This window comes from Balaenoptera physalus, assembly GCF_965194825.1.
Source record: "Balaenoptera physalus genome assembly, chromosome: 8".
Taxonomy (NCBI): domain Eukaryota; kingdom Metazoa; phylum Chordata; class Mammalia; order Artiodactyla; family Balaenopteridae; genus Balaenoptera; species Balaenoptera physalus.
Genome location: NC_138887.1, coordinates 94723273 through 94736582, shown reverse-complemented (window position 1 = coordinate 94736582; position 13310 = coordinate 94723273). Strand labels below are relative to the sequence as shown.

The 13310-nt window shown below is 40.2% G+C and overlaps 1 protein-coding gene across 6 annotated transcripts in view; it reads right to left on the bottom strand.

Annotated features, from left to right (window-relative positions):
• CPED1 (cadherin like and PC-esterase domain containing 1) overlaps positions 1-13310 on the bottom strand; it is a 297503-nt gene that overhangs the window by 30943 nt on the left and 253250 nt on the right. For all 6 annotated transcript variants that reach the window (XM_082472283.1, XM_082472285.1, XM_082472282.1 and 3 more), the window contains one exon: positions 9714-9850. In XM_082472283.1, coding sequence (XP_082328409.1) covers positions 9714-9850 — 137 coding nt within the window. The remainder of the gene's footprint in view (positions 1-9713; positions 9851-13310) is intronic.

Here is a 13310-nt window from a genome sequence, read left to right as displayed (position 1 = left end):
GCAGATATTTTCTCCCATTCTGAGGGTTGTCTTTTCGTCTTGTTTATGGTTTCCTTCCCTGTGCAAAAGCTTTTAAGTTTAATTAGGTCTTATTTGCTCATTTTTGTTTTTATTTTCATTACCCTAGGAGGTGGGTCAAAAAAGATCTTGCTGTGGTTTATGTCAAAGCGTGTTTTTCCTGTTTTCCTCTAAGAGCTTTACAGTGTCCTGTCTTACATTTAGGTCTTTAATGCATTTTGAGTTTATTTTTGTGTATGGTGTTAGGAAGTGATCTAATTTCATTCTTTTACATGTAGCTGTCCAGTTTTCCCGGCACCACTTATTTAAGAGGCTGTCTTTTCTCCATTGTTTGTCCTTGCCTCCTTTGTTATAAATTAGGTGACCATGTGTGCGTGGGTTTATCTCTGGGCTTTCTATCCTGTACCATTGATCTATATTTCTGTTTTTGTGCCAGTACCATACTGTCTTGATTACTGTAGAACAATGGCCTAAGAGAATCAAGATTAAACATTGGTTCAATAAACCTATCACAGGAATAACACTAATCGTATTTTGAATTCCAGTAGCAGCTTTATTCTAAAGATTGAATGGCTTTTTCCTATGTAGCATCTCTCTTCTGGTCCTGTGGTATGAAGGGAGGCTGCCTCCATCCAGGTGGGCTCTGGAGAGGAGCAGAAACATCTGTGTCTCAATGTGTCATCAGAGGCTGGATCTCAGCTCATCAGCGGGAGGCAAAGATGTGTTTAGAAGAGTTCTGCATCTGTTCTATTCCCAAAACTTGGCATGCAAAGTGTCACTGAAAAGTATATAGGGTATGGTGTTTTTTCTACTATTTTTCACACCATCATGGACCATAGGACCTAGAAGCACATCCTGTTCTTAGGCTCTATTAAAGCTTGGGCTTACTTTAAAATAGTCTCCTTAAAAACCATAAAATTGTCTTTGTTTTCATTTCTAATTTCTCAACATTATATAGTCCCTGTATTAGGTGACACAGGCTAAGTGCTATTAACAAACAGAGCCCCAAAATGTATAATGGCCTAAACACAATTGATGTTTACTTCTCCTTCAGGAAAACAGTCCAGGTGGTTCCAGGCAGGGGTATGGGGGTGGGTTGGGGCAGGGAGGTTATTCAGGGTCCCAGGATGGTTAGACCGTGCCTTCCTCAAATACGGATTCCAAGACCTCACTGGGCATTGATATCCAGCTGGGGGAAGGAGTAAAGAGCTGCCAGGTTTCCTATGGGCCCACCCTGGGGGCTGGGCACATCACTGCTGCTCACATCCCATTGGTTGGAACTCAGTCATATGGTCATGCACCTGATTTCAAGGGAGACTGAGAAATGTAGTCAAGCTCTGTGCCAGAAAGAAGAAGAAATGACTTTGATGAACACTTCCCTAGTCTTTACCACATTCTCCTACATGCTAAGTCTTTCTGGGGAAAAAAAATCGCCTAAATTCAGATTTTCTGCCTGTGAATTAGTAAAAGTGTGAAGCATATGAAAGCCTAAATTTATAATCTACATAATGCATAAGAGCACTTCTGTTCTTAGAGATATTGATTCCTTGGGACAAATAAGAGCAAGAAATATCATTTATTAGTGAAAATACAACAAAAACTTTGGGAATTTTTGATTGAAATATACGATAAAACAATTTTCATCCCACTTTATTTCATCATGAATAAAGGGAACTAATGATGATGATACCTAACATGTAAATATTTTACTCTATTACCTCCTGTCTCCACAGTCACCAAAAGTAACAAGGACATAGTTAGCAAAGCAAGTTATAAAGAAATGAAGAGAAGCAATGGGGGCTGTCTGTGTTGAGTCAATATAAAGTTAGTTTGTTAGCTTCTCAGATTCTTCTGATCTGTTGAAGTTAGGAAAGAACTGGGTATATGTAGAATCAATAGACAGGGAAAAAAAAAAAAACCCTTGATTTAAAATAATTTTCCAGTATGGAGGTTCCTTAAAAAACTAAAAATAGAACTACCATACGACCCAGCAATCCCACTACTGGGCATATACCCTGAGAAAACCATAATTCAAAAAGAGTCATGTACCAAAATGTTCATTGCAGCTCTATTTACAATAGCCAGGACATGGAAGGAACCTAAGTGTCCATCATCAGATGAATGGATAAAGAAGATGTGGCACATATATACAATGGAATATTACTCAGCCATAAAAAGAAACGAAATTGAGTTATTTGTAGTGAGGTGGATGGAGTTAGCGTCTGTCATACAGAGTGAAGTAAGTCAGAAAGAGAAAAACAAATACTGTATGCTAACACATATATACGGAATCTAAGGAAAAAAAAAAAAGGTCATGAAGAACTTAGTGGTAAGACAGGAATAAAGACACAGACCTACTAGAGAATGGACTTGAGGATATGGGGAGGGGGAAGGATAAGCTGTGACAAAGTGAGAGAGTGGCATGGACATATATACACTACCAAACGTAAAATAGATAGCTAGTGGGAAGCAGTTGCATAGCACAGGGAGATCAGCTCGGTGCTTTGTGACCACCTAAAGGGGTGGGAGAGGGAGGGTGGGAGGGAGGGAGATGCAAGAGGGAAGAGATATGGGAACATATGTATATGTATAACTGATTCACTTTGTTATAAAGCAGAAACTAACACACCATTGTAAAGCAATTATACTCCAATAAAGATGTTAAAAAATAAAAAAATAATTTTCTATCTTCCTTTCTTTCCTCTTGCATAGGTTCTATCTTCAATATTCACAGAGATGGGGATATTTCTTCAGAACAACAAAGTGCATGGAGATGCCAACACAGGTCTCAGCCAGCTAATAGGAACCCACTGGAAGCTTCCAAGAGGGGAAGTTACACAGGAGCTTCTTGTCCATTAATCTAGGCAATGCCTGCTTACTGGAGAGCTCTCATCTTGGTAAATAAAGGAAATGAAAGTGAGGTGAGGAGGAGTCCTATTCATTACATCTAGTCCAGGGCCAAGCATAGCCCATACGTCTAGAAAGCTCCACAGTGATTCCGATGAGCCCCGTGATTGAGCACCACTGCCCTCATAAAGTAACTTCCCATTCTAAGTGAGGTATAGGGTGATTCAGCTAATATGAAGCTGAGACTGATCAGATGGCTAATGATATTTAGGGCATGATGAAAATCTAGCTCATCAAAGTGTCTCTCTGTGAAATGTAATACGATTGCAACGAATGTTTTTTCAATGATGCATTTGATTAAACTGGCTATAGAGGACCAAACAAATTGCTCTTTGGAGTCAAGAACAGATGAAAACCGACATGTCGGCAAGTCACTCTAAAACACATGAAATTTGGCAGAAAAGAAAAACAAACAACTGAACAATATCACCTAGACATAGACCTTCTAACTGCTTGGAACAAAAGTATGTATCTATTTTGCCCTTCTCTCTGGATTGTGGGCATTATGTGTAAGCCATCCTTTCCTGGTGAGAGTCAGGTACACTCCTTTTCTTCTGTTCACCCTTTTTTATTGAAACTGACAAGCAACAATGAATTGTGTAACCATAATGGAATTCACGTATTAGTCAGAACATATTATCATAAATTGGGCGTACTTCAAATATGTAAACACCTTCAAGTCCAAGACAGTACTTAACTTGCAAACATAGCTTAAAAATGCAAGTTACATTTCCTGTTTTAACAGCTGAGTTTAAATACTTTCAGTAAATATTGCCTTTTTATATTTTCCTTTCTTAATTGCACTCTTCTCTCAGATATTTTATTACTGAGTAATAAAATACTGAGTTTGTCAGTTGAACTATGTTTCTGACAAACAAAATAAAAGCTCGCTTCATTCAGTTTTGGTCAGCCTCCTAAGTTCTTTCAGTTGTAAATTTCATTACCCTACTTCTAAACTATTTCCTATGTATTTTGCACTGTGATTACAAAGTTATGCTCTGATAAATTTTTACAAATGTTCCAACCAAAGTTTATTAAGTAAGAGGTGTGTATCTATTTAGAGACATTTGTCAAGAGTATAACTGAACACATAGTTTGCTCTTTTTCAATGAATTTTACTTTGATTCAACACAAAACCTATACATATCTACAACAGCTTACAAATGAAATAACTCATATTTGGATAGATTTAGAGTAAAAGGGGTCTCGTATTTACCTGCCCTCCAGACACTAACAAGTATGCCATAGAAAGTGATACAAATGCTCTGAGGAGAAACCCTGTGCCATCTTTCTGCAGAGATCAGCCTCCTGTTCACTGAAGTAAAGGCAAATGACTGAGGTATAAAAAGTTCGGTCCTGCTTACACACCATTGAGTGCAGTGACATTCCTGGTCAAAGTTACAGGAAACTTGAACGCCTTTTTAAATCCCAACTGATCTGTGTTTTGTTTCTTCCCCACCGGTGGGCCTCCATTTCCAAGTATAGCCTTCCATTCATCACTGGAAAGCAGTGGTAAAAAGATGTAAAAGGTCATAATAACAACATAAGGAAATTCAAGTGAGAGAAATGACTACTTGGAGATTCTAAAGAAAGCAGAATGCTGTTTGAAGGCCTAACTTTCCAATACTTCTCACGGGCCCAGTCAAATTCTGTTGCCATTTAATCTGATTCTTTTGAGAAAGATAGCTCAGTTTAATGTATTTCCTTAAAGGTTGCCTTGATTAGGATTTAAAATAAACTTCTGGTTTTTTTGTAGCACAACATATTTGCACTACTGTACACAGTAACAGTGACATTTTTGGCTTCTCACGGTAAAAAATCTGAGTTTTCCATATTAATTGAAAGTTTTCAAATGAGTAAGGGTACTATACCATTAGAAATTGCATGTCTAGGTATGTCCCCACTTTTACACAATCCAAGAGGCATAAACTGGAGCACACGGAAAACGAGTAACTCAGAATTACCTCCAGTGCACTCCTCGCCTGCTTGGTTCCTGCCCATTGTCTGTTCCCTCCATTCTCTGTTCCCTCCAGTAAGAGAAAATTCAAAGAAGGCACTAAGCTTGAATAATACAACTCTCACCATAGGTTCTTTTGAGAAAAAATGAAGATCTTTATTTTTTTCTTGTTCAATTAAACTATTTCAAAGTCATGTGATTGGTAGATTGCCTATGACTACCAACACCACTCTGCTCAGGCACTTTCTCTTTTGGCAACTTTTCCAGACCTTCCCAGTCCAGGTCAGGTGTCAGCCTCTGGGCTTCTCCCAACCTTTGCAATGCTCACGCTATACTGTAACGATCACTTCTCTCATTTGTCTTCTTCCACTAGAAATTTGGCACCTTGGAGGATCGTGGTGTGCACACGTAGAACAGATTCTTAGCTCAACAAATCTACATGAATGAGTAACAAGGTGACATCCCAAAAGTTGAAAAAGTGTTCTGGGCTTAATTGTGTTAAGTGGTCAGCTGGATTCCACTCTGTGAGAACATGTTAGGGATAACTGAGGTTGCAAGGTTTCTGATGTGGGGCAGCAGTTACTCCGATGCCTTCAATGAATAAAAGAGTCACTTCATTCCTGAGTGCCAGTCTGAAGCTGCTGTCCTTTTGCATTTGTGAAGTGAATTTCTGGATGATATCACCCGAATAATATGCCTCTTTTCTTGAATGTTTGACATGGCAAAAAGAGTTCCCTACCTGCACCTCACCCCCCAAAAGAGTCAGGTGTTTATAAAACAAAATATTTGTGTTACTTTTTTCTCTATTTTTGTAACTGATATGCTTTAACATGTACTTGTCTTTGAAATAGAATGGTGATTGTAAAAAGTTCTGGGTAGGATAAGAACTCCATTGCCTCAATAATGAAATATAAGAGTTTCACGATCACTTTGTATGTTTATATTTTTCTCCAGGAGAATGAGAAATAGATGTATAGGGAAAACCTTCTGGTAACCAACTCCTATTCATAAGTGAAGCTTTCTTAAAATAAGTGCGATTTCATAGTTGTAATCGTGAATGTTTACACAATCATCTCTGTGCTGTGTGGTACATGAGGGTATAAACCTGTCTGCACATTACCAAGTCCTGTGATTCGGAATATAAAATGTCTTTCTCAGTTTTTCCCTTCTTTGCATTTCCACGGCCTCTGCCCAAGTTCTGATTTATACAACTTTTCAAAATATAGATTTTTGGATTTAAAAAGGTGCTCACACATTGTAAACATAAAGGTAATACACATACATGTATCCCCTGCTTTCCGAAAGTTCAATTTATGCCACTTCGTTTTTCTGAAAGACCTACATTAAGACAGGCATTTTTCCTAAAAGTGAAAATCCTCTTCGGATTTCTTTTGGTTAGCAAAAATAGGTACTAATATAGGTCTTTCAGAAAAGCAAAGTGTTGTCAATTGAACTTTCCGAAAATCGGGGATACTCTTCACTTTCCTCCATTTCGATTTACGAAAGGCTTCATAGAAGCACTCTACTTTTGGATAGCGGGGGAAACCTGTATTTAAAAAGACTTCTTCACATTTTGCCAACCATAATTTACTACCTGACTTGGCTTCACGGCCATACGACCTTGGCATTCACACAGGGTCTGTGTGTAAAAGGATCCTGTGCTTGGTTTATTGCTCTGCTTTTGCCTTCTCAAAATTCTTAATAATTATTGAACACAGGGTCCTGCACTTCCGTTTTGCCCTGGGCCTGGCAGAATATATGGCCAATCCTGTCACCATCCCACTCCTCCGCTACTCCCCTCCACTTATATAATCACTCTTTTAAAAAAATTAATTAAGTAATTAATTAATTTTGGCTGTGTTGGGTCTTCATTGCTGCCCGCAGGCTTTCTCTAGTTGTGGCGAGCGAGGGCTACTCTTCATCGCGGTGCACAGGCTTCTCACTGTGGTGGCTCCTCTTGTTGCGGAGCACGGGCTGTAGGCACGCGGGCTCAGTAGTTGTGGCTCATGGGCTCTGGAGCACAGGCTCAGCAGTTGTGGCGCACGGGCTTAGCTGCTCCGCAGAATGTGGGATCTTCCCGGACCAGGGATTGAACCCGTGTATCCTGCATTGGCAGGCGGATTCTTAACCACTGTGCCACCGGGGAAGTCCAACTTACGTAATGATTCTTAAGGGCTTGTTACTTCCAGAAATATTCCGTGCGTGTAAGCATGTCTGCATTAGGTTTTGCATTGATGAGATTATTCTATACGTATTCTTGACTTTCGTGGCTTCCTCAGTGTGGCGTGATAGAATTTTTCCATTAAACAGTCTCTGCCCCTCCCAGCACCATGCCCATTTCTTCCTGCCGTAGGCAGTCTCCATACTATTGCAGGATGGTTTTTCTAATTCTGGTTGTGCCGCTGCTCTGCTAAAAATGTACAATGCTTCCCTGCTGGGTATAAAGTAAATTGGCATCCTGGTAAACACAGCAGACTCTGTAGGACCACTGCCAGTATGCTGGCAAATTTGAGTTTCTGAGCTTGCAAGTCTGAAGGACACTTCTGGACCCAAAGAATCACTAAGAGAAGCCCTCACTGTCTAGCAGCCAGCTGGTCGGTCTCTACGGGGATCACCTGATCTGAACACAGGCCTTTATTTTCAGACTTTGTAACATCATCTCTCTCTAACGTGTAGGAAGAAGAGATCTTCCCTTTTTCTTGTCATTACTTTGTAGAGTTGCTAATAATTGAAATGAACAAAGACAGTATTGTGGACTTTGTGTTTGTGTCCTCCTGAAATTCACATGTTGAAACCCTAATTTCCCCCCTCCACACCCGCCCACCATGTGATGGTATTAGGAGGTGGAGCCTTAGAAGGTTATCAGGTCTAGATGAGGTCATGAGGGTGTTGGCCCCATAATGGGATTAGTGTCTTTATAAGAAGAGGAAGACATTAGAGGTCTCTCTGTCTCTGTCTCTCTACCTTATGAGGACACAGCAAAAAGGCAGCCAAGAGAAGCCAGGAAGCGGCCTCTCACCACAACCAAACTGTGCTGGCGCCCTGATCTTGGACTTCTCAGCCTCCAGAACTGTTGAGAAATAAATATCTATTTAAGTCACTCAGGCTATGGTATTTTAAGACTGACAGGGAAGGCATTTAGCTTTCTACAAAGTTGATTAATCTACAGCATGGGATTAGATCATATAGACTTATTCTTATTTTACAGATGAAGAAAATGAGCCTGAGAAACAATGTGTCCTGTCCAAAGCCATGGACTTTAGTGATGAACTTTAACATCTACTGACTTTCAGGTTAATAGATGATGACATCTTGGAATCTTCCTGAGGTCAGAACGAGATTCTTAAAGAGTCTGGAAAAGGCTGACTTATGACAACGACTATTTTCATTGTTTCCAGTCCTACATTTCTAGGATATGGAGGTTGGGTTGTCCAAATTGGTGGTTCAAACTGCCTGAGTAGTGGCCACTTACATACATGTGTGATCACAGGTGAATTACTCAATCTCTCTGAACTTTAATATTCTTAAGTAGAAAACGGATCTAAAAATATCTACCTTACAGACTTGTGAATAGGAATAAATAAAATTTTAACTTATTCATTTACTCAACGAATATTTATTAAGTGACTATTATTTTACAAACGCTGTGCCAAGCAAGGAGATTATGGTAGTGAATCAAACACATTGGCTCCCCTCCTAAAGCTCACAGTCTGATAGGATTTAAGGTGTGAAAAAGTCAGTAGCACGGTTCTTTGCACAGAATCAATGCTCACTTAATAATACAGCAACAGAAGTTTCTGACATTTCTTTTCTTCCCTTCCCTTTTTTGAAACTAACTAATACTGCTGCTTTATCTTTAGACATCCTCTCAGTCACAAACTTTGGGGCATGTATATTAGAATCTCCATGAAGAAGAGGTCCATTCCCCTGCCTTGCTTCTCCCACCTGTCATTCTTCTTTAAACCATTTGCTGGTAGAAAATCTGAACATAGGCCTAATCTGAAAAATTGACATATATTTACTCCACTGTACTTTATGAATCATAGAGCTTCTTAAAAAAATCAGTTTTTGAAATCAGTCTTGCCCGTGCTTGAGAGTTTGCAAATAGTTTGTAAGGAAATGTCCATCTAATAAAAAGTACTTTGAAAGTCTGCAGAAGGATTACTTACTTCATGTTAACCAAGCATCTCAGTCTATGTGCCCAGTTCGCACGTCCGAGAGCTCTGCCAGAATCTACCTAGTCAGAGCACGCCTAGCAAGGAGACACTGCATGTCCAAGAGATCAGCTTAGAAGCCGCACTAAAGGAAAAGCAGCCTAGCGAGGTCCACGCGAGACCTGCCCGGGAACGTGAGAGAAGATCAGGAAGGTTAGTGTGTAAAAACCATGCTATGCACGGGGTATGCTGAAGCAGAAGTCTTACATGCAGGAACATTACACCGCCTGTGCGAGCCACAGATGGCTGTTTTAACTGCAGTGCCTTGCGAGAGCTGCAGGTGACAAGGCCAGATGCTCTGAATCGCCAACTGTCAGTTGACACGGCCAGCTCTTACCCATGTGGGCTGAGAAAGCCAGCATGGAACTGGGTCAGCACAGGACAGGACATGATTTTAAGGGCCTCAATCTGTCAAGTAGACTTATTTGGAAATAACTGAGCATTGTGAGCAAAAATTGTTAAGGCTCTTCTATGATAATGCATTCATTCAGAAAGCCAAACTGCATTCAGTTAGCTGTCCTCTGCAGAGTGAGGGAGCAGGAACTGGTCTAGTAGGTACAGTTCTGGTGCTGTGGGTGGTGTAAATGAAAGGTTTCCCCCACTGATCCAGAGCCTACCTTCCTTCCTCCCAGGCACTGCTGGAGTTGAGGCTTAGTTAGGACACCATATTGACAGTTGTGAGGCTGCCAAGTGACTTCTCTCCAGTCACAGGTCCTGTTGTCTGAACAGCTAAGGCAAGGCACGATCCACTGGCCTGGAAGAGACAGCAAAACTTCTTTGGTTCCATTTCTACGGGTGAAATTACAGTTTGCAAGTAAGTCTAGAATTCAGCGATGGCACAGCATTACAGAAATCACAGGGAGGAGACCACTCTTACATAAACCCAGTGGAGCAGTGCATGGCCTCCTGCCGACCAAACAGAATCTCAAGTAGTAATGTTCTGAAATAACACAGTTCATGCTGAAGTCAAGTATGAATTCTGTTCCGTAAAAACACATACTTAAAAAAAAATTAAAGTGACTGGGTACTACTCAGTTATTATTTATTTTCAAAGAGTACACGAGGCACTTAATAGGACCAAAGTATATAGGGAGCCACTGATACTGAGGTAGCTGGCCACAGATATTTCCTAGCCTAACACATGCTTAGGTTACCAATCCAATAATAGTTATATTCTCTGCTCTCCAGAGATTCAAGATACGATAAGACAATTACTTTAATATTCTGATAATTTATTGTTCTGAAGACTAGCGATTGCTCCTTAATTTGATTGGTGGCCTTTTTGCTGTGAATATCTTCACCTCTTTCTAGCTCTGTCACCTTAATTTTTTCATCTGTTAGATGAGGTGTGTACTGTTCTCCTCACATGATTGGTATGAGGATTTAATGGGATAATGTATTTAAAGGACCCAGCACAGTTACCACATCATATTCACCTTTGTTAGCAGCTGATTTCAGGCACAAAGTAGGGCACAAGCTTTAGTAAATGTTTATAAGATAAATGAATATTCTCAAAAAGCTGCATTTAAGATCGTTCTTATTTTATTGATAAAGTAACATGCATTCAAAACACTGCAGCTTTTAGTGTGAGTGGACACATTAATAATGTATTAGAAAAATATCAGGAAATGACTTTTGAGTTTTGTTTTTTCCTTGTTCATCTTTTCAGGAACGGAGAGTGAACCAGCATGTTAAACATGGAGCAGTTATTTGTGCCCTTTGTGGAGAATACCTTGATGTCTTCAACAATCATCTGCTCTACCCAAAAGGTCTTGCTTATGTTACTGCTTCATGTTTCTCTTCAAAATATTGAGGAGCTATGGGACTTCCCTGGTGGCACAGTGGTTAAGAATCCGCCTGCCAACGCAGGGGACACGGGTTCGAGCCCTGGTCCAGGAAGATCCCACATGTCGCGGAGCAACTAAGCCCGTGTGCCACAACTACTGATCCTGCACTCTAGAACTCACAAGCCACAACTACTGAGCCCACGTGCCACAACTACTGAAGCCTGAGCGCCTAGAACCCGTGCTCCGCAACAAGAGAAGCCACCGCAATGAGAAGCTCGCGCACCGCAACGAAGAGTAGCCCCCGCTCGCCACAAGCAGCAACGAAGATCCAACGCAGCCAAATAAATAAAGAAAGAAAAGAAAAACCTTTGTTTAAAAAAATATATTGAGGAGCTAAATATTCCCAGATAGTTTTTGAGTTAGAAAGGAAAGTTTTTAACAAGTTTATCCACTCTGGCTTTGATCTATGATTCTGCTAACAAAAGTATCTGGTGTGACACTAATTTTAGCAGGAAGAATTTCTACTTTCAGGGGATGAATAGGCTTCATTTTACATTTCATGACTCGGGGATGTCAGAATTGTGTATGTGAGGGTTTGTGTGTGTGGAAGTAGTTACAAATAATAAAATAAGGAGAGAGATCTAGTTTATAGCTCTTACTGGTTGATCACAGAACAGCCATAAAAAGGAATGAAACTGGGTCATTCATAGAGACATGGATGGACCTAGAGTCTGTCATACCTAGTGAAGTAAGTCAGAAAGAGAAAAACAAATATCGTATATTAACGCATATATGTGGAATCTAGAAAAATGGTACAGATGAACCTATTTGCAGGGCAGGAATAGAGATGCAGACTTCTTAGAGAACGGACCTGTGGACATGGTGGGGGGAAGGGGTGGGTGGGATGAATTGGGAGATTGGGATGGACATAAATACACTACCATGTGTAAAACAGATAGCTAGTGGGAACCTGCTGTATAGCACAGGGAGCTCAGCTCGGTGCTCTGTGGTGACCTAGATGGGTGGGATGGAGGGGGGGTAGGAGGTCCAAGAGGGAGGGGATATATGTATACGTATAGCGGATTCACTTCGTTGTACAGCAGAAACTAACACACCATTGTAAAGCAACTATACCCCAATTTAAAAAAAAAAAGTATGGGTATATTAAGAGAGAGAAACTGGGAGAAACAGAAGGAAATAGAAAGGAAAGGAGATGAGAAGAGTATGACTTCCAAGGAAGAGAAGAATACACACAGCAGAATTGCTTTAGTGGAGGACTGTGCCAACGGGAGCTGAGCTACTGGACAGTCCAAAAGTAATGTGGACTTGTTTATTCCTCTTACCATACAATTTCTTCTTTGCTTTGATTTTTAAACTGAATGTGAATTCCAGAAAACTGCCTTATTCAATATCTACCCATTAAGTATACTATCTCCACAATTTCAGGTCCGGTGAATGACCTTCCATTTCTCTACATACATATCACTCTCCATCTAGGAGGATTTTCATTCAATACAGTACTGAAGTATGTACCCTGTTAGGTATTAGGCACTCTTGTTGTTAAAATAAGGTAATAACTAAGAAAGAAATAGTTAACATTGTTATAGCACCTCTCAGATGTCAGGGATATTCTGAGCACTTTAATATATTAACTTATTTAAACTTAGAACCACCCTATTATCACCCCCATTGTGCTAATGACTTAACTGGGACTCAGAAAGGTTAAGTTACTTGTCCAATATCTTCCAGCTAGGAGGTGGTAGACCCAGGACTGGAGCTGAAGAGTCAGCTCCAGAGTCCATGATGTTGATTATAATGTGAAACCTCAAAAATTATAATCAGGTGAGAAGGGTACAATTTACACATGTAAAAAGCTTAATAATAGGTAATTCATAATTAAGGAAAAATATCAGTGTGGTACTCAAAGAGCCTGGGCTTTGGAGACACACACCTGGGCTCTCCTTCCAGGTAGCTCTGTGGACCTCAACTCAGTACATTAAAGTCACCTGGAAAGGTTTTTAAAATCCTCATGTCCAGGTCGTACCCTAGACTGATTACCTCAGAACCACTGGATATGGAACTCAGGTATCAGTATTTTTTTTTAATGCTTTTCAAGTGATTCCAATATGCAGTCAAGGTTGAGAACCGCTGTTTACCTTGGACAAATTACTTAATCTTTTCATGATTACATTTACTTCTCTTTAAGAAAAATATGTAGAGCATCGGCCACGGTGCCTTTATACTAGAAATCGATGAATATATTTTACCGTCCCCACCCAACTTCACCCTAAGCAATCCATTGCAGTTCAGAATAAAGACAGCACCATGGGGGTCAGAGTTGTCTGGCAGGTTCCGTGGAGCAGATAAGATGTGAAGAGGGATTTGTGAATAGATAAGATTCGGAGAGGTGGAATGGATGATTTTAAG